Source organism: Erinaceus europaeus, chromosome 2 (genome assembly GCF_950295315.1).
Source record: "Erinaceus europaeus chromosome 2, mEriEur2.1, whole genome shotgun sequence".
Taxonomy (NCBI): Eukaryota; Metazoa; Chordata; class Mammalia; order Eulipotyphla; family Erinaceidae; genus Erinaceus; species Erinaceus europaeus.
Window position 1 is genome coordinate 74653034 of NC_080163.1, and position 21564 is coordinate 74674597.

Here is a 21564-nt window from a genome sequence, read left to right on the forward strand (position 1 = left end):
GCTCCAGTTCCCACATGCAGAGGGAGCACAGCGGGTTAAGTGCAGGTGGCACAAAGCGCGAGGACCAGAATAAGGATCCTGGTTCGGGCCCCTGGCTTCCCACCTGCAAGAGAGTCACTTCACAGGTGGTGAAGCAGGTCTGCAGGTGTCTGTCTTTCTCTCCCCCTCTGTCTTCCCCTCCTCTCTCCATTTCTCTCTGTCCTATCCAACAATGACTACAACAATAAAACAAAGGCAACAAAAGGGAGTAAATATTTAAAAATTTAAAAAGGGGGTCCCTGGCAGTAGTGCACCAGGTTAAGTGCACATAGTATGAAATGCAAGGTCCTGCCCAAGGATTCTGGTTTGAGCCCCCAGCTTCCCTCCTACAGGGAGGTCGCTTCACAAGTGGTGAAGCAGATTTGCAGATGTTGTTCTCTCCCCATCTCTATTTTTCTCTCCCTTCACAATTTCTGTTCTATCCAATAAAATTGGGGGGGGGGATGGCTGACAGGAGCAGTGGATTTGTAGTGTAGGCACTGAGCCCCAGAAATAAACCTGTAGGCAAAAACAAAAGGAAAAAAATATGTAAAAAGACATCTAAAATAAAATTAATAAAAGTTTCTCTAAAAAAAGTGAACTATGGGAAGTTCATCAGTCACTGATTTATGAAGGAGCAGATCATTAATGGCATATTTTGAAACAATGAGTTCTGTGTAATGACAAAACAAGCAATTGGTAATACCCAATATTAATAGTTTTTATCTAAATCATTGCCAATCTAAGTTATATTTTTATCTTTTAAACATAGGTCAATGTGAAAGATGCCACAGAAGTCAGCAAAGAAAAAGCAACACTCAAGCATTCAAGGTAGGAATTGCCATCAGCAATTTTCTGGGGAAAGAAAAAAAACTAAGCAAAACTGACCACTTATTAAGGAATAAGAAAAAACAATTATTTGGGTTACTCTTAGAAAAGAGTGAAATTTGTCATAATAAGAAACTAAAACTGATATTTAAAGAATTGGTAGAGCTTAGTGACCAGCTTTACTAAAAAGGACTGAAAAAGAATAAAACAAGTGATTAGATTGAGTTTTTATTTTTTAATTTGTGGATGTTACAGACCAGTCAAATTTCAAAATTGACTTAAAATCTTTTAAGTTACCAGCATTTACTGCGAAGTAGGACCTTTGCCATAGACTCATACATACACATAAACATAAGTGATTTACAAAAAGATGTTTTAACATAATACAGGAAAAATGATCTCAAAAGTTAGTTCTTTTAAAACTTAAGTTACTTATTTTTAAAAAAGCACTGAATTAAGTTGTTTTTTTTTTTTTCATTTTTGACTTGAGATGGCACCACGAGATTTGCTGACCGTCTCTTGTTTCATTCAGCTCATCTTTTGGTGACAAGCTTAGTTTTTTGTTTTCTATTTTATGGATGATAAGGGATATAAAGAAGATAAACATCTGAGGTGGGTGGGTGGGGAGAATACAGATCCAAGAAGGATGGCAGAGGACCTAGTGGGGGTTGTATTGTTACATGGAAAACTGGGAAATGTTATGCATGTACAAACTATTGTATTTACTTACTTCCCTCTCAATTTCTAAATAAAGATTTAAAAACTCAAAAATATATATATATTTAAAATTTTAATATTAATAGCTCCCTCTATCAGAAATATTCAGGACATAAAATAATCACTACAGTATTGAAAATATATTTGAAATGTTGACTATATCATCTTTAGCAGGAAAAAATACATAAATTCAAAGAAGAGTGAAACTGGGGAAATAAGTTACATGTGTACTGTCAGATAAAATAAATTATAAATCTTAACTCTTCTGAGTAGAAACTTCAAGTATAAACTATGTTAACACTTTGACTTTCTAAAGTTTTTTGTATATGTGTATTACATTTAACAGGACTGTAAAATCTCATTCCAAAAATGAAACAGTACCACCTTCATCGGACGATCTAAAAAGAAACCATGTGTCTGTAGAAGAGGTTGAAATGTTAACATCACTGCCTAGCTCACTTTTACCTTTAAAAGACATCTGCACATCAAAATCAGAGGGCAAAATAGACTTAACTAGTATTCCAGCTGACACTTCAGAAGATTTCACAGGTGGACAAGAAAGCTTAAATAACATGCAGAAAACATATGTGAATTTTAGTGCTGCTGAAACAGAAAATTGTAAGGAAGATGACCAAAAATGTGTAGATGGCACATCTACTGAACACCATATGACATCTTCACAAAAATTTAAGAATTCTCCATATCCTGCAGAGAAGTCTCATCCCTCAGACCTAAAACCAGGAGCCCATGTTTCTCCTCTGCATGATGGATCAGAGCTTGCAAAACCTGTGTTCCGATTTGTTAGGGATGTCCATGCCAATTTAGAAGTGAATGACAGTGCCTTTGAACTTGAGGACAATGAAATATTAAATTCATCTATTAAAAAATCTACAAGTACCAGTTTTTCAGAACCCATATTTACCCAGAGTAAAATTCCGCTTCTGCCAGTAAATGAAGTACAGTCAGCAGAAACTGAGTCAAAAGAAAATTATGTGACAGATACACTAAATCCCAGTACTGTACCTGTTGGAGCATCATCTGAGAACATAACCCTTAGTGTGAATCAAACAGCAGAAAACTCTCTTTCTGAGCAACAGAATAATCAGAATTCCAAAGTTCTAACTGAAGGTTCTGCTACATATTGGAATGAACTCCCACCGCCTGCACATCTCCCTGTATATAATTCTTCTGAACATGCATTTGGAACTTCATACCCTTACTATGCTTGGTGTGTTTATCATTACAGCAGCAGTAGCAGCAACAGCAATTCCATTACTCAGACATACCAGGGGATAACATCATATGAAGTACAGGCACCTCCTCCTGGGATGTTAACTACAGTTGCAAGTGTCCAGAACACACGTTCTGATCTTTTATATTCTCAATATTTTAATTATTTTTCTGGTGAGCCACAAGCAAATGACTTTGTACCAGGAAATGAGTATTTTCAATCTCATATGCCTGTTTCTTACAATTTTCAGCAGCCATTTTATTCACAGTATGCTTCCTATCAGCCATTACCACAAGCTACATACCCTTGCCCTTCTAATTCAGGCATGTCTCCAGAAGTTTCTTGGACTTACGGTGAGTTTCACAAACTTTTGTGCTTTCTTGAGTTTCTGTTTTTATCTTTGTATATTTTTGTAAACGTTATTTACTGGAGATGTGAAAATAGTCATTTTGTGCATATTTGTAGAATTGCTCAAGTATTCGAGTCAAATTATGTTCTCAGGTGGAAATCTAGTGGGGAAAAAAGAATGGATATTATTAATGTATCCTTGAATATAGCCTACTTTAGGGAGTAGTTAACTAAAGTAGTTAATAATAGTAGTTAAGTATTATAGTTAATCTACACCATAAAATATGCAATTAAAATTGGTTTATAAGTTTTTGATGACATTTTTAATCTATACATATGAAATTATCTTTGTAAAATTTAAAAATGTAAAAAAAAATTTTTTTAATGTATACAGATAAATATGTGAAGATTTTAATGAGGTTGCCTTTTGGAGGTATGAAGTATGTTTTTCTGTAATTTCTGGATTTCCTACTGTAAATATAGATTATATTGGGTGACAGCAACAGCTTACCATTATACCACCACCACTATGCAAAATTATTTCAATAAATGGAAAAATCAGAAAGATTTATCAGGATATCAAAATGTTTATCAGTGAGATAAAGCAATCTTTTTCTGTAGTCTAATATAATATTTTGGTATGAAGGAATGAAATATGTTGAGATATGTTCATAAAACAGTCTGATATCTTGCCACTGAAACTTGAGTAACTTTTTCCTCTTTAAACACATTCTATTTATAAATTAAAATTAGGGTGTAGATTTTTTAAATATGTGCTACAGTTCAAGAAAAATTTAAAAACAATTGGGAGTTGGGCAGTAGCACATGGGGTTAAGAGCAAGTGGCACAAAGCGCAAGGACTGATCTAAGGATCCTGGTTCAAGCCCTGGCTCCCCACCTGCAGGGGGGTCACTTCACAGGCCGTGAAGCAGGTTTGCAGGTTTCTATCTTTCTCTCCCCCTCTCTGTCTTCCCTTCCTCTCTCCATTTCTCTCTGTCCTATCCAACAGCGACAGCAATAACAACAACAACAATAACTACAACAATTAAACAAGGGCAACAAAAAGGGAATAAATAAATTTTAAAACCATTATTAATCTGCAAAATCTAGTTATTAACTATGAGAGATAAGACACATTGTTAATTGTTAATATCTAAAGGAATTAAATGGAATTTATTTCAAATTAAAGTTTTCTTTAACTCTGAATTCTCTTAGAAATTAATAACTGGAAATGTTAATTGAATTAATTCATTTGCTTGAGTTAGAGAGAAGCCTAGTCACAGAATTCTTTTTCTAATTAATAAATATTATCACAACAGCGCCTCTACAATGGGATTGCCTCAGATTCCTTATAACCTATAGAATAAAATTAAAATATTTTAGCAAAGGATTCAGAGTCCTTGCCACATCTTTCATACTTCTACCTCTGGTATCCACGATACATTGAGTCATGTGGCAACAAGTTTTGTACTTCCATACTAGTTCTTGCCTTTGAGGCATGTGTGTACTATGTGATACTGCTGTAACTGTGTGTCTGCCAAAAGAGTTTAAACAAGATTGGGAATTTTCCACCTAAAACATAATTTTTAAAAAGTCTGTAACAGATGGTAGAAAGATACAGAAGCAAAGGTGGGTAGAGTATATAAATGCACTTTTTTCATTTCATTTTTGTTTTGGTTTTTGGTTTTTGTTTTTTGTTTTTGTTAGCCAGGTTATCACTGGGGCTCCATATCTGCAAGCAAATCCATTGTTCTTGGTTGCCAATTTTTTTTTGGGTGGTGTAGGATACAGACAGAAATTGCGAGGGGGGAAGGAAAGAAGAAGAGAGGAGGATAGACACCTCCAGACCTACTTTACTGCTTGTGAAGTGACCCTACTACAGGTGGGGAGCCAGAGACTCGAACCAAGATCCTGTGCAGGTCCTTGTGCTTCATACTATGTGCATTTAACTTGGTGTGTCACTGCCTGACTCCTCCCCCCAGGTTTTTCTTTTCCATTGATAACATCACTGATGCTTCTGCTGCTAAAATGATAAGCATACCTAGCATAGTAGATGAGACACAGCAATGATCTAAAAAACAACAGAAGAAAATCTTGAATGGGGAGTAAGGGAGATAGCATAATGGTTTTGCAAAAGGATATAATGGCTGAGGTTCAAGAGTCCCAGGTTCAAGCCTCCATCCCACCATAAGTGAGAGCTATCCAATGCTCTGGTCTCCTTGTGTACACATCTACCCCTCCCTCTTCCCCCCCTCATTAAAATTAATTTAATAACATTTTTAATACAGCTTAAAAATGAATGGAGGTTAGCCAGTGGCACAACTGGTTAAGTATACACATTACAGTGAGCAAGGACCCAAGTTCAAGACCCCAGTCCCCACTTCAGGAGGGAAGCTTCGTGAGTGATAGAGCAAGGCTGCAGGTGTTTCTCTATCTCTTTCCCTCTCTATCTCCTCCTCCCTTCTCAATTCTCTGTCTCTATCCAATAATAAATATATAAATAATTTTAAAAGACATTTAAGAAAAAGAGAATACAAATATTGTATAAAGATGCTCATTGTTTGAGACTTGTATTAATTAAGCAGTTTATAATGCTATTTAAAAAAACATAGTCTGGAATCAATTTAAGCTCCGACTCTTGAAAATTTTAATTCTTGTTATCAAAGAAGTGGCTCATAGTAGAGCTCAAATCTGGATCTGTGAGATCCTTGGTTTGATCCCTCACACAGCATGTGTCAAAGCAGTACTCTGGTCTCTCTCTTCCCCTCTGTGCCTGTCATAAAGTAAATAACTAAAAATGTTAAATATTTTTATTTTATGAGTGAACAAAAGGAGAACATTGTTCAGCTCTGACTTAACGGTGATGCTTGGGCTTGAACTTGGGTCTTCTAAGACCTCAGGCAAGTCCTGTGCTCGGACACATTAAACTGTTTACTTGACTCTTAAATATTTTTAAATTCTTACCTCCTTGATTTAGTCACCAACTGAAAGTAAAAAGAATTATCTACTCATTGTACTATTCAAAGTTAACTGTAAATTAGCATACAGTAAATAAATCTTGTAGGTGGGCAGGCAGTGGCACACCAGGTTAAAAACACATAGTACAAAGCACAAGGATCCTAGTTTGAGCCCCCAGCTCACCACCTATGGAGTGGGTCACTTCACAAGTGGTGAAACAGGTCTGCAGGTATCTTTCTCCCTATTTTTCCCTCCTCTCTCAAGTTCTCACTGTCCTACCCAAAAATCGAAAAAAGGGGGCTGGGTGGTAGCGCAGTGGGTTAAGCGCACATGGCATGAAGCACAAGGACCAGTGTAAGGATCTTGGTTCCAGCCCACGGCTCCTCACCTGCAGGGGAGTCACTTCACAGGTGGTGAAGCAGGTCTGCAGCTGTCTATCTTTCTCTCCCCCTCTCTTCCCCTCCTCTCTATTTCTCTGTCTTATCCAACAATGACATCAATAACAACAACAATAATAAAAACAAGGGCAACAAACGGGAAAATAAAAACAAATATATATTTTAAAAAATCAAAAAAAAATGGCCACAGGAGCAGTGGATTCATATTGCAGGCAGCAAGCCCTAGAAATAACCCTGAAGGCAAAAATAAATACATCTTGAAGTTTTCATGAATTCAGTTAACCAATAGAGATCACTCTGATCATCTCTGAGACCCACTGACTGTTTTTGATAGATTACTTTGCTCGTGGTGTATTCAGCATCATAAATGGAGCAAAAGGAAAGGGCTAGGTGAATTTTATATGCCAAGCATATTACATCCTTTATTAGAGTAAAGATACCTGAGAGTTGGCAAGAGATTATTGTTCATAAACAAATGAGAAAACTACACCTTGGAGAGCCTTAAACATTCTCAAAAGGTGGCACACCTATCAGAGCACACAGATTATCACATGAGAGGATGTAGGCTCAAGCCCCAACCCCTTCCCCCGACACACACACTGGGGATGGAGGCTTCATAAGAAGGGAAGCAGTGCTACAGGTGTCTCTCTCCCTCTTTCCCCATCTTTCTCCCTATTTTTCTTTCTGTCTCTATTAGAAAGCAAGTGGAAAGGGCTTGTGCGCACCAGGTTGAGCGTACAAGGACCCAGGGTCAAGCCCCCAATCCCTACCTGTCAGGGAAAAAGCTTCATAAGTGATGAAATGAAGCAAGGCTGCAGGTGTCTCCCCCTTCCTCTTAATTTCTGGCTATCTCTATCCAATAAATAAAGATAATTTTTAAATTTAAAATAAATGAAAAGAACAGGGAGAAAAAAGAGGGAAAGAGAAAGGAAGGAAAGGAAGAAACATTCTCAGGCTAGTAAAGAGCAGACATGCATTTCAAACTCTGATTTCTATTATTTACCACTAAAATTAACTTATCTCATGTTTTTTTTTGTTTTATTCTTACAGCTCCATGGCAACAAGCACCCTTTCATCAAGAACATTGAAAATGACTTCTGTCTACTGAAATAAAAGAGACTTAACATGTTTTTCTATGTACTTTTCCTTATGTTTTAACATTTAAATATGTAGAAATGTAGTAGTAAATACAAGCCATATGCCTCTTTATAAAATGTTTAAATGAATAGTATATTATATAACACAACAGGAAATAATTTCTGACATCAAAATACTACAGCTATTTCCATGCAGTTATTTCAGTGAATTGTACTAGCCTATTTTAAGTACTCACTTAGCCATCAAGAACATTAACACTATCTTGATACTTTTGGAAATATTGCTGTCATATCTATTTCAGCTATGTAAAGTTGCTGTTTTTTCTTTTGAGATTATCCTAATAGTTTTATAAAGGGGGAAATACAATATTTCATTATTAGAGTTAAGCAACAGTAAAATCTGTAATACACAATTTTTATCTCTGATATTGTTAGTAAATTGCTTATAGTAGTGTTACACCACCTGATTAATGTCATCATACCAAAAATCTTGTAGCTCTTGGCATTTTTAGTCATGTAATTTATAATTATGTCTCTAACACAACAAATACCTCTAATCTCAATATTTTGTAACTTTCACTGGGAAATTCAGTATAGGCCTTAACTGGCTGACTTTGAACACCTTTGCAGAACAGGAATTTGTTTGTTTGTTTATTTTTGCTTTATTTTATTTTCTTTGATAGGACATAGAGACGTTAAGAGGAGTAGAGGATACAAAGGATAGAGAAGGAAAGACATCTGGAGCCCAGCTTCATTGCAGGTGGGGACCTGGGTCTTCGGCCATGGTAATGTGTACTCTCATCCAGGTGCCACCATCCAGCCCCAGATCTCACACTTATAAGTGCAGTACTCTAGTCACTGTGCCACCTCCAGAGACAGCCACTGCAGCCTGATATATATGTGTATGTTTTTGCTTGTTTATGAGTGAGGGAGCGAGCAAAGTACTGCTTCACCATCCATGGAATTCCAGTAATTTCTGTTTTTATTCTTCTCATGGCATTGGAGTTCATACAAAGCAGATGCTCCACCACTAAGCCAGACTTAACTTTTTCAATAACAAGTAAACCCCTCAAGTGTTCTAGAAGCAGCCAAGGGCAAGTGTCTGCAGCAACAGCTAAGCACAGCTAACTATTCAGTGTGCAAAGCTCTTGGTGCCTTTCACAAGGCTAAATCAATGCTGGGGACATTCAAAGTTGTCATTTAGAACAGATGTGTTTTTTTAAATGTTTGTAGCAGTTTTAATTGTATTAAAATTGAAATACATTTAATTCCATTTTCCATAAATAACCCTTTCAATTTTTTGTTTCACAATTTAAATGGTTCTTTTAATGATTTTTGTAGTAAGTAGTGATATATTCAGCCTATATTGTTGGTTTAATTATATTTTAATAATTTAAATTATACAGCATAAATACAATTGGTGGAGTGTTTTTTTGTCTTTTTTTTTTCTTTTATAGAAGTAGTTGAAATTGCTGATTGTCAAAAATACATGATTTTTAATTCTTTAGACATATTTTTTCCTTAACATTTCACAAAAGTAAAATATATATATATATATATATATATATATATATATATATATAACCATATTAGTTATCATAGTAGAATAGAGGCATAGGATATACCTATAGTATTGAGCAACGTCTTTGCCAACCAACAAACGTTCCTGTTTTTTTTGTTTGTTTGGTGTTTTTGTGTGTGTGTGAATTTTAGTCAGAAAAAAATGCCTCACAAATGGAGAGCCCTTTCACAGATTCTAGTGGACCCTGAAATGTGGCCAGAGATTTACATTGGATAACTCTAAAAAGATAGCTAGCAGCACTTCAGTATTTTCTCAAAATGCTTGTTTGCAAACTTTTTATGCTGTCTGTTATAGGTCTATTATAAGTGTAATTCAGCCAAATGTATTTCAGAACTAATTTTTCAATTAAAAAAAATCCTAAGAATCCCTGGGATAAATAAACCTCTTTAGTCAAATAGGATGGAATTCAGAGTGCTTAGTTCTTCTTTAACAAGTGATCTTTAAAAGTTCTCAGAAAACTGCAACAAAAATGAATAAGGAATTTGAAAAAGGTTATTGAAAAGCAATATTAATGTATGTATATATAATTTTTGTACATTTGGTTTTTTTATTTGAAAATGGTCTTCAAATACCAGAATTCTTGTAAAGAAGTACTAATAATTACTCCAGAAATGACTTTGCCTCTGCCGTGTGACTCATGTTTGGCTATGGAAGAATGTTAAAAATTTATTAAAATACTTACATTATGTAAAACAAAACTTAAATGTTTTAATTAAGGGCCTTTGTTTAAACAACTTGAAGTTCTGTTAATAATTGTCTTTGTGATACTTTGTTCCTGAATTTTAATTTCTTCCCCCAAATATGAAAAATAACCTTATCTAAATACTCAGTTACTCAGTTACATTTACAGTTGTGTGCTTGGAAACATAATATAAAAAGATGTGCCATTTTTTATTTCCCTCAAGTGTGTGTTTTGGTTCTGAAAATAAAAGAACAAATTTGAGCAGAACTTTATATGCAGAAGAACCTTTTATTTGTAAACTTTGTTTCGTAACTAAAAAGTATTACCTGAATAAACTGAATTCCAGTTTCAGTATATTATTTTCTTTCCTTTTGTGTTTCTTGAAGAATGTTTATATAGTTAATCCTCGGTTTATATATTCCCATTACATGAAATACAACCCACCAAAAACTGACTTCCCAAAGTGGGACTCCTTCCATTCCAACTACTTTTGCCTTCAGCATCTTTCTTTCCCCTCTTACAAATTCATTATTGTTTGAAGTTTCAGAAGTTAAACCAAATTCCTTTCTTCATGCAATTCTCATTTCAGTCAAAAGAAGCAAGTAACAATCATGTAAGTAATTTATTTCACAACAGGAAATTTTGTATTGAAAAAAAATGAGTCAGGCAGTACTGCAGTGGGTTAAGTAGTAAAAGTCCAACGTTAAGCGCAAAACCCTAGGACCGGTGTAAGGAGCCTACAGCACCCCACCTACAGGGGAGTCGCTTCACAGGCAGTGAAGCAGGTCTGCAGATGTCTTTCCCTGTCTTCCTCTTCTCTCTTCATTTCTCTCTGTTCTATTCAACAATGACGACAACAATAAAACAACAAGGGCAACAAAGGGGAACAAGTAAATATTTTTTAAAAAATGATATAGGGCCAGGTGGTAGTGCAGCAGGTTAAGCATACATGGTGTAAAGCGCAAGGACGTGTAAGGATTGCAGTTCGAACCACTGGCTCCCCACCTGCAGGGGAGTCACTTCACAGGCGGTGAGAAGGTCTGCAGGAGTTTATCTCTCTCCCCCTCTCTGCCTTCCTGTCGTCTAATTCTCTCTCTGTCCTATCCAACAACATCAATGGCAAAAATATCAATAAGGAGAACAACAAGGGCAACAAAACATGGGGAAAAAATGGCCTCCAGAAGCAGCAGATTGGTAGTGCAGGCATGCTGGGACTCATGTGGGGTGGCTCCAGCCAGGGGGTAAGCTTACCGATTCTCCTCTCTGGCTCTAAGGGGCCCAGAGATCAGAAAGGAGACACTGGGGAGTATTTTGGTACAAATACTTGCTTTATTCAGGGGTGGGCTTGGATATATATAGAAAGTTAAAGAAAATTTTTCAGATATGTCAGAAATTACAGGTTTCTTAAAGGTCATCTTGCCCCTATGGTAGTGCCCTGGTATGACAAGAATTGATGCGATACATAAAGGTCAAGACAATAATTCTCCGTGATGCAGGCAGGTTAATTATCCAAAGGCATTTGAGAGAAGCATAGGGGTTAAACCAGTAAGGTGAGATAGAGAAAAGATAAACAAGTCTTGATGTAAATTGTAGATATCAAACAGCATAAGGAAATAGAAGTTATGAGGTTTTCTCTGGTGATTGGGGTGTATGATAAAGTATGTTCTCCTTTGTGATCAAAAGGTGAAGTGGATGTGTGAACTTTGAGTGACTGTGAACTTTGAGTGAACCTTAAAGCAGGCAGCCATGTGGCCTGCCAGCAGGGAGAAACTAAGTGGGAGAGGCCCGTAAGTTTCTGTGAGCTTGAGAGGCTGACAAGGAGAAACAGTCTGAGAGACTTTTCCCTCTTGGCTCATCTCTATGAGGAGAGAAGCTAACAAGTGGGGTGTCTTTCCAAAAACCTCCATCCAAGGATGGGAGAGTTTCCCTAAGCTCTACCAAGCTTTCACATAGTCCTACATAGGCACTGAGCCCCAGCAATAACCCTGGAGGGAAAAAAATAATTAAAGAGACTGAATGGTACATAACTTGAAATGCTCAGGAAAGGCCATTTCGACATGGTAATCTGCTGGGCTAGCTTCGCCAGAGAGAGAGACAAAGAACTCGTGGTGGAGTGGGAATGCAATGCAATGCCTTTATTGATCAGAGATATATATATCTTTTAACTGGAAGTGGCAAGTGGAAAAAGGAAATGGCTAGGAAAGGGGGTGGAGAAAAGAGCGTGAAGGTAGAAAGCTTCCATAGCAGCTGATGGGAAGATTCTAACCAGTGGGATTAACCAATACCCTGCAGGCAGGGCGGGTCTCAGGCAAAACAATGATTATGTAAATAGACCACAGCATCAGCACAGGGGGGCTGCCCGACAGTAATAGAAGGTTAATAGAAGGGTAGTGTAACCAGTTGAGCGTACAGGATAACATTTGCAAGGACCTGGGTTTGAGCCATTGGTTTCCGCCTGAAATGGAGAACTTTCAGAAGCTGTGGTGCTGCCGTTCTCTCTCAAATTATCTCCTATCAAGAAAAGGAAGATGGGGTCAGGTGGTAGCCCAGTGGGTTAAGCGCACGTGGCACAAAGCGCAAGGAAGGAAGGAAGGAAAAAGGAGGGGGAGGCTTAGGAATGAGAAAAGAGAAGATTAACTTTCATATTTTACTTGTGCTATTTTGTCTTCTATTAACAGTACCTATCTTTATTGAGTTGAGTTGGTGTGCTTTTAAAATCTAGATGTAGATCCCTAATTTTGACTTGAGTTCACTTTAGATTAATTTTTCCTCAAAGACATCCCTTGAAGGCATGGCTTAAGTTTTGAAATAATGTAAGACTCTGAAACCTTTTTAATGAGGCTATTCAGAGGGAAAATACCTTTCATTCTTAGACCGGGGCTGTAGTTCAACAATAGAATGTTTCAAATGTGGCATCTACAGAGAAGAAAAACAAGTCATACATGGCAGAGCAATACTTTTTCCCTGCCTCATAAGTAAGTCTATACCAAAAGTTTAGATTGTGTATCCTAGAACCTCCTAGTATTAAATAGGGAGTAAAAATAGGGAGTTGGGCTGTAGTAAAGTGGGTTAACTGCACGTGGCACAAAGTGCAAGGACCAGCAAAAGGATACCGGTTAGAGCTACTGGCTCCCCACTTGCAGGGGAGTCACTTCACAGGCGGTGAAGTAGGTCTGCAGGTGTCTGTCTATCTCTCCCTCTCTGTCTTCCCCTCCTCTCTCCATTTATCTCCGTCCTGTCCAACAATGATGACATCAGTAACAACAACAGTAACTATAACAACAATAAAAAGACAACAAGGGCAACAAAAGGGAAAAATAAAATTTTTAAAATGACAAAAATAACCTGTGAATGATATTTCCCATTTTCTAAGATTTTATCAATGAGAAATTAGGGGGGAATCCAAAAATGATTTTAAGGTGATAATGACAGCAGTTTGCTTGTTTTCATATGACAAAATGAAGAACAGTGCCATTCAGTATGCATTACCAAGTTAGGAGCAATAAATGTTTATTGAGCACCTTTATTACTGAACTTAATTGTATGTAAAACATTTTTTGAAAAAAAAAGACTTTAATTCCTCCCTTTTTTAAATTGATTTAATAATGATCAACAAAACTGTAGGATAAGATGGGTACAATTGCACACAATTCCAACTACAAGAGTTCCATATCCTATCCCCTCCATTGGAAGATTCCCCATTCTTTATCCCTCTGAGAGTAATGACCCAGAGTCATTATGGGGTGCCAAAGGTGGGAGGTCTAGCTTCTGCAATTAGTACTCTGTTGGACATGGCATTGATAGGTCGATCCATACCGCCCACCTGTTTCTGTCTTTCCCTAGTGAGACAGAGCTCTGGGGAAGTGGGGTTCCAGGACACATTGGAGAGGACATCTGCCCAGAGAAGTCAGGTTGGCATCATGGTAGCATCTGCAACTTGGTGACTGAAAAGCATTAACATATAAAGGAGAAATTGTTTAAGGAGGTTGGGTGGTAGCTCAGCAGGTTAAGCACACGTGGCACAAAGTGCAATGATGAAGTAAAAAATCTGAAAAGACTTTCATGCTTCAGGGTCCTAGCTTCAATTCCTGGCACCACTGTTAGCTAGAGCTTAATAGTGACCTGGTTAAAAAAAAAAAAAAAAAGCAAAAGCCATATAGTATTAAATGCTTCTCTGATTTTAACTAGCCATAAATAAAGCTATGCCCCATTTTCCTAGAGAGATTCCCCCAGTAAAGTTTTCTGTAAATTTTTAAAATTTATAAAATGGAAACACTGACAAGACCATAGGATAAGAGGGGTACAATTCCCACCACCAAAGCTCCATATTTCTGTAAACTAATACGTAAACTTTTACAGATATAGATGAAATGTTTAAATGTCACTCTTGTTATATAAAAGTACATTAAACTGGGAGTCAGGCAGTAGTGCAGCGGGTTAAGCACAGGTGGCACAAAGCACAAGAACCAGTGTAAGGATCCCAGTTCAAGCCCCCAGTTCCCCACCTGCAGGGGAGTCACTTCACAAGTGGTGAAGTGGGTCTGCAGGTATCTATCGTCCTCTCCCCCTCTCTATCTTCCCCTCTTCTATTTCTCTCTGTCCTATCCAACAATAATAACTACACAGTAAAACAAGGACAACAAAAAGTAATAAATACAAAAAAAAGGTTTAATATATTTTTGAAAGTACTATAAACTTTTTTAAATCACTTTGTAGAACAGTTTGATTCAGTGATACCTCATGCATCTTTAGCATCAATGTCTTTGTCATCGTTAGAACCTTTTTGATAGTTTCCCAACACATGCTGTCTTTATATCCCTGTAGGTGTGAGCTTGAATTTTGTGGTCATAGCTAGGAACATTCTAGGCTGCATCCATTTCAAGACCCATCTTCCTCTAATGGCAGAGTATGTTGACCCGGCCTCCAGTGAGTGGAGTAGTCCTTATCATTATTCCGCATTAAGGGCAAGATCCTGTAGAGGCCCACAAGAGGTTCCACAATGCTGTGCCTGAGGGAGGTGACCAGTGATGGTGGGAAGAGGGATCTGTCAGAGGCCCATCTTATCTATGTGAGAATACCAGGATTCTCTGACTAGGGCCCTGAGCGATGAAGTGGCCTGGTAGTGACCAGAAGGACCATCAGTAAAGTTTACTGGTCACTTGCCCTTATCCAGCTTTTGTAGTGCCTTATCTCATGGGCCCTGGTCTATATCTAGGTTCTGTAGCTTTGTTAGGAAAGCTTGTTGTTAGCTTGTTGGTCAGGAGTCAGTGATTAAGCTAAGAAGCCTACTTATAGTTTAAAAGCCCTCCAGCTCCCATAGCCTACAGGGAAGAAAAGGAACAGAAGAGGATTTTAAGCCACTGTGCTCCAACTCAGGGATTAAAATAATATTGAAACAACTGTCAATTTCCACAACTGAGAGCCCTTTAATTACCTTACTTAGACACAAGTCAATCCAGGCAAGAGTGATCAGTAATTTGAAAAATACTGAAAGAGGGACCTTATAACATACTATATAGAATGGTTAAACCAACAGGAAGAAATATTGGAGAAATGAACCAGGACAAAAGTCCAGCTAAAAAAGCCCCCCAAAGGTTGAAGCACAAAATAATGAGGTCAACATCCAAACAATAGTTAAGGAAATAACAGGAGTGAGTGAAGAGTTTGAAAGAATTGTCATCAGAAATACAGAAACAACAAATGAGAAAATGGAAGAAACACTAATCTCAAGGTTATTAGCTGAAAGCTGAAATTGCTGAGCTAAGAACACAACTAGCTGAACAAGCTAAAATAGTATTAGACCAGGGTAACAAAATAGATGAACTCCAGAAAACAGTAGAGGGGAGAGATAATAGAATAATTGAGGCTGAGGATATAATTAGCAAGATCATGGATGAATTAGAGGCAACTAAAAAAGAAGTAAGAGATCTCCAAAACAGATTAAGATGTACTGAAAACAACAGAGACCTATGGGATTACTTCAAAATAAATAATATACACATTATTGGCTTACCAGAGGAAGAAAAAGAGGGAGGGGAAGAAAGAATTCTTCAGGACATTATAGCTGAGAACTTCTCTAGTCTAGACAACATCAAAGAAAAGATTCAAGAAGCCCAGAGGGTCCCAAACAGAATTAACCCAAAGTTAAAAACAGCAAGACACATCATATTTAGAATGGAAAGGAATAAGGATAAAGAAAGGATCCTGAAAGGATGTAAGAGAAAAACAGAGTCACCTACAGAGGAAACCCCATAAGATTAGCAGCAGACTTCTCCACACAAACACTACAGGCCAGAAAAGAATGGCAAGATATCTGTCAGGTGCTCAATAAGAAAGGTTTTCAACCAAGACTACTGTATCCTGCTAGACTGTCATTCAGATTAGATGGAGGCATATAAACCTTCTCAGACAAGCAACAGTTGAAAGAATCAACTATCACCAAGCCTGCCCTGAAAGAAATTCTGAAAGGCCTCCTATAAACAGACCAACATAAATAGGCCATCTATCAGAACACTCTAAAAATCTACAAGAATGGCATTAAAATATCTTCAGTCTTTGATATCAATAAATATCAATGGCCTGAATTCACCTATTAAAAGACATAGAGTAGGAAGATGGATCAGAAAACACAACCCAACAATATGCTGTCTACAGGAAACCCAACTAAGTCAACAAGACAAACATAGACTCAAAGTGAAAGGATGGAAAACTATCATACAAGCCAGTGGTCCATAAAAAAAGGTCAGGAACAGCTATTCTCATATCTGACACAATAGACTTTAAAATACATAAAATTTAAAAAGATAGAGACGGACATTACTTAATGTTCAGAGGATCAGTCAACCAAGAGGACTTAACAATTATTAGCATCTATACACCCAATGAGAAGCTATCTAAATACATAAAACATCTACTGAAAGAGCTACAGCAATATATTAACAGCAATACAGTCATAGTAGGAGACTTCAACACCCCACTCTCTCAACTGGACAGATCTTCCAGATAGAAAATCAATAAAGACATGAAGGAGCTAAATGAGGAAATAGATAAACTAGGACTATTGGACATTTTCAGAGTCATTCATCCCAAGAAACTAGAATACACATTTTACTCAAGTCCACATGGGTCATTCTCAAGGATAGACCATATGTTAGGCCACAAAGACAGCATCAGTAAATTCAAGAGCATTGAAATCATCCCAAGCATCTTCTCAGACCAAAGTGGAATTAAACTAACACTTAACAATCAACAAAAAATTAGTAATAGTCCCAGAAGGTGGAAGCTCAACAGAACACTACTTAACAACTACTGGGTCAAAGAAGAAATAAAGGAAGAAATCAAAATGTTTCGAGACTTCAATGAAAATGAAGACAGAAGCTATCAAAATATTTGGGACACAGCTAAGGCAGTACTGAAGGGAAGTTCATAGCCATACAAGCACACATTAGGAAACAAGAAAAAGCACAAATAAACGGCCTAATCGCACATCTTAAAGGCCTAGAAGAACAAAGGAACCCTAAAGCAACCAGAAGGACAGAAATCACTTAAGTTAGGGCAGAAATCAATAACATTGAAAATAAGAAAACCATACAAAAGAGCAATGAAAGTAAATGTTGCTTCTTCAAAAGAGTGAACAAAATAAACCTTTAGCCTGACTCACAAAACAAAAAGGGGAGAAGACCCAAATAAGTCGGATCGTAAAGGAAATGTGCCACTCAAAATAGAATTTAGGAGTCCTACGAGATAGGAAAGGTCTCCCCAGAGTAATGGAGCTGGAGGATTAACAGTCTACACCTGGTATTGCTGAGACATTTTTTTTTTTTACTTATAAAAAGGAAACATTGACAAAACCATAGGATAAGAGGGGTACAGCTTCGCACAGTTCCCACCACCAGAAGTCTGTATACCATCCCCTCCAATGATAGCTTTCTTATTCTTTAACTCTCTGGGAGTATGGACCCAAGATCATTGTGGAATGCAGAAGGTTGAAGGTTTGGCTTCTATAATTGCTTCCCCGCTGAACACGGGTGTTGACAGGTCGATTCATACTCCCAGCCTGTCGCTGAGACATTTCTAACTTAAAGGAGCATACAGTCTTTGTAGACTACGAAAGCCATACACAAAACCAACCACTATAATCTGATAGCAAGGGAGAGTGCTTGCTTTGCTGTGCACACTACCTGGGTTTGAGCCAGGCCCCCACCACATTAAGGGACACTTTAGTGCAGTAGTATCTTTCCTTCTCTCTATCTCTGTATCACAGTCTGTCTGCAGTGGTGAAGCCCCTGCAAGAACAGAAAAAATAATAGTTATATAAACAGTACAATAGGGGGCCAGGTGGTGGTGGTGCACCTGAGCGCACATGTTACAATGTGCAAGGAACTAGGTTCAAGCCCCTGGTTCCCAACTGCATGGGAAAAGCTTTGTGACTGGTGAAGCAGTGCTGCAGGTATCTATTTCTTTTCCTTTCTGTTGATTTCTGGCTGTCTCTATCCAATCAAAAAATAAAAGATTTTTTTAAAAAATTTTAAAGCACGGGGGTAGATAGCATAGTGGTTAATACAAGACACTCTCATGCCTGAGGCTCCAAAATCCTAGGTTCAATCCCCTAAACCACCATAAACTAGAGCTGATAAATACTTTGGTTAAAAAATAACAAAATTAAAAAAAGATAAACAATACAATAGCTTTTTGGTTGGTCTTGAGAGGAAAACTATACAATACATTCTTTTTTTTTTAATTTATTTAGTTATTGGGGAATTAGTGTTTTACATTCAACAGTAAATACAATAGTTTGTACATGCATAACATTCTCCAGTTTCCCATTTAACAATACACCCCCACTATGTCATTTATCATCCTTCATGGACCTGTATTCTCCCCACCCACCCACCCCAGAGTCTTTTACTTGGGTGCAATATGCCAATTCCATTTCAGGTTCTACTTGTGTTTTCTTTTCTGATCTTCTTTTTCAACTTCTGCCTGAGAGTGAGATTATCCCATATTCATCCTTCTGTTTCTGACTTATTTCACTTAACATGATTTTTTCAAGGTCCATCCAAGATCGGCTGAAAATGGTGAAGTCACCATTTTTTTACAGCTGAGTAGTATTCCATTGTGTATATATACCACAACTTGCTCAGCCACTCATCTGTTGTTGGACACCTGGGTTGCTTCCAGGTTTTGGCTATTACAAATTGTGCTGCCAAGAACATATGTGTACACAGATCTTTTTGGATGGATGTGTTGGCTTCCTTAGGATATATCCCCAGGAGGGGAATTGCAGGGTCATAGGGTAGGTCCATTTCTAGCCTTCTGAGAGATCTCCAGACTGTTCTCCACAGAGGTTGGACCAATTTGCATTCCCACCAGCAGTGTCGAAGGGTTCCTTTGACCCCACACTCTCTCCAGCATTTGCTGCTATTACCTTTTCTGATGTATGACATTCTCACAGGAGTGAAGTGATATCTCGTTGTCTTTATTTGCATTTCTCTGACAATCAGAGACTTAGAGCATTTTTTCATGTGTTTCTCAGCCTTTTGTATCTCTTCTGTGTTGAATATTCTGTCCAAGTCCTCCCCCCATTTTTGGATGGGGTTATTTGTTGTCTTGTTGTTGAGTCTGGCAAGCTCTTTATATATGTTGGTTATTAAACTCTTATCTGATGTATGGCATGTAAAGATCTTCTCCCATTCTGTGAGGGGTCTCTTGGTTTGGGTAGTGGTTTCTTTTGCTGTGAAGAAGCTTTTTTTTTTTTCCTCCTCCAGGGTTATTGCTGGGCTCGGTGCCTGCACCATGAATCCACCACTCCTGGAGGCCATTTTTTTTTCCCCCTTTTGTTGCCCTTGTTGTAGCTTCGTTGTGGCTATTATTATTGCCCTTATTGACGCAATTCGTTGTTGGATAGGACAGAGAGAAATGGAGAGAGGAGGGGAAGACAGAGAAGGGGAGAGAAAGAGAGACACCTGCAGACCTGCTTCACCGCCTGTGAAGTGACTCCCCTGCAGGTGGGGAGCCAGGGGCTCGAACCGGGATCCTTACGCCGGTTCCTGCGCTTTGCGCCACATGCGATTAACACACTGCGCCACCGCCCGACCCCTGTGAAGAAGCTTTTTAATTTGATATAGTCCCATAGGTTTATGCTTGCCTTAGTTTCCTTTGTAATTGGATTCGTTTCATTGAAAATGCCTTTAAAATTTATGCGGAAAAGAGTTCTGCCAATATTTTCCTCTAAGGATCTGATAGTTTCTGGTCTAACATCCAAGTCCTTGATCCACTTGGAATTTACTTTTGTATTTGGTGAAATACAGTGATTCAGTTTCATTCTTCTGCATGTTTCAACCCATGGTTTCCAACACCATTTGTTGAAGAGACTCTGCTTTCCACATGTAATAGTCTGGGCCCCTTTGTCAAAGATTAGACGTCCATACGTGTGGGGCCTCATTTCTGGGCTCTCAATTCTATTCCACTGGTCAGTGTGTCTATTCATGTTCCAGTACCAAGCAGTTTTGATGACAATGGCCCTATAATATAGTTTGAGATCTGGGAGTGTGATGCCTTCCGTTCTTTTCTTTTTTTTTCAAGATTGTTTTGGCTATTCTAGGTCTTTTCTGGTTCCAGATAAACATTTGTAGCATTTTTTCTATTCTCCTAAAAAATGTGCTTGGGATCTTGATGGGGATAGCATTAAATTTGTAGATGGCTCTGAGTAATATATTCATTTTGATGATGTTAATTCTTCCAACCCATGAACATGGAATATCTTTCCACTTCTTTGTGTCTTTTTCAATTTCTTTGAGTAGTGACTCATAATTTTCAGTATACAAGTCTTTCACTTCCTTGGTTAGATTTACTCCTAGATATTTTATTGTTTTTGTTGCTATAGTAAGAGGAATTGATTTCTGGATTTCAATTTCTTCTAACTTAGTGTTTGCATAGAGGAATGCCACTGACTTTTGAATGTTAATTTTGTAGCCTGACACCTTACTGTATTGCCTGATGATTTCCAAAAGCTTCTTGCTGGATTCCTTAGGTTTTTCTATGTATACTATCATGTCATCTGCAAATAAGGAGAGTTTGACTTCTTCTCTTCCAATCTGTATCCCTTGAATTCCTTGCTCCTGCCTGATTGCTATGGCAAGAATTTCCAACACTATGTTGAATAGTAATGGTGATAGTGGGCATCCCTGTCTAGTACTTGATCTGAGTGGAAATGCTTCCGGTTTTTCACCATTGAGTATGATGTTGGCTGTAGGTTTGCTATATATAGACTCCACTATCTTGAGAAATTTTCCATCTATTCCCATTTTTTGTAGTGTTTTGATCATAAAGGGATGTTGTATTTTGTCAAAGGCTTTCTCTGCATCTACTGATATGACCATGTGGTTTTTGGTCTTGCTTTTGTTGATGTGTCTTCAATCATCTGGAAGATTTTTAAAAGTAGAGGTATTAGTTCTTCTTTGAAGGTTTTGTAGAATTCATTTGTAAAACCATCTGGTCCAGGACTTTTATTTTGGGGGAGATTTTTGATAACTGTTTCAATTTCATTAGCTGTGATGGGCCTGTTCATGTTATCCACTTCCTCTTTACTTAGTTTTGGAAGTTGGTAGGTATCTAGGAAATCATCCATTTCTTCCCGGTTCTCTAGCTTGGTGGCATATAGTTGTTCATAGAAGCCTCGCATGATATGTTGAATTTCTGTGGTG

At 37.7% G+C, this 21564-nt stretch overlaps 1 protein-coding gene across 1 annotated transcript in view; it reads left to right on the plus strand.

Annotated features, from left to right (window-relative positions):
• The window catches only part of TEX15 (testis expressed 15, meiosis and synapsis associated), a 76021-nt gene extending 68393 nt beyond the window's left edge, over nucleotides 1-7628 (plus strand). The window contains exons 10-12 of the mRNA XM_060183106.1: nucleotides 791-849; nucleotides 1910-3147; nucleotides 7549-7628. Of these exons, the coding sequence (XP_060039089.1) occupies nucleotides 791-849; nucleotides 1910-3147; nucleotides 7549-7586 (1335 nt within the window). The 3' untranslated portion in view covers nucleotides 7587-7628. The remainder of the gene's footprint in view (nucleotides 1-790; nucleotides 850-1909; nucleotides 3148-7548) is intronic.
• Nucleotides 7629-21564: the final 13936 nt, after the last annotated feature.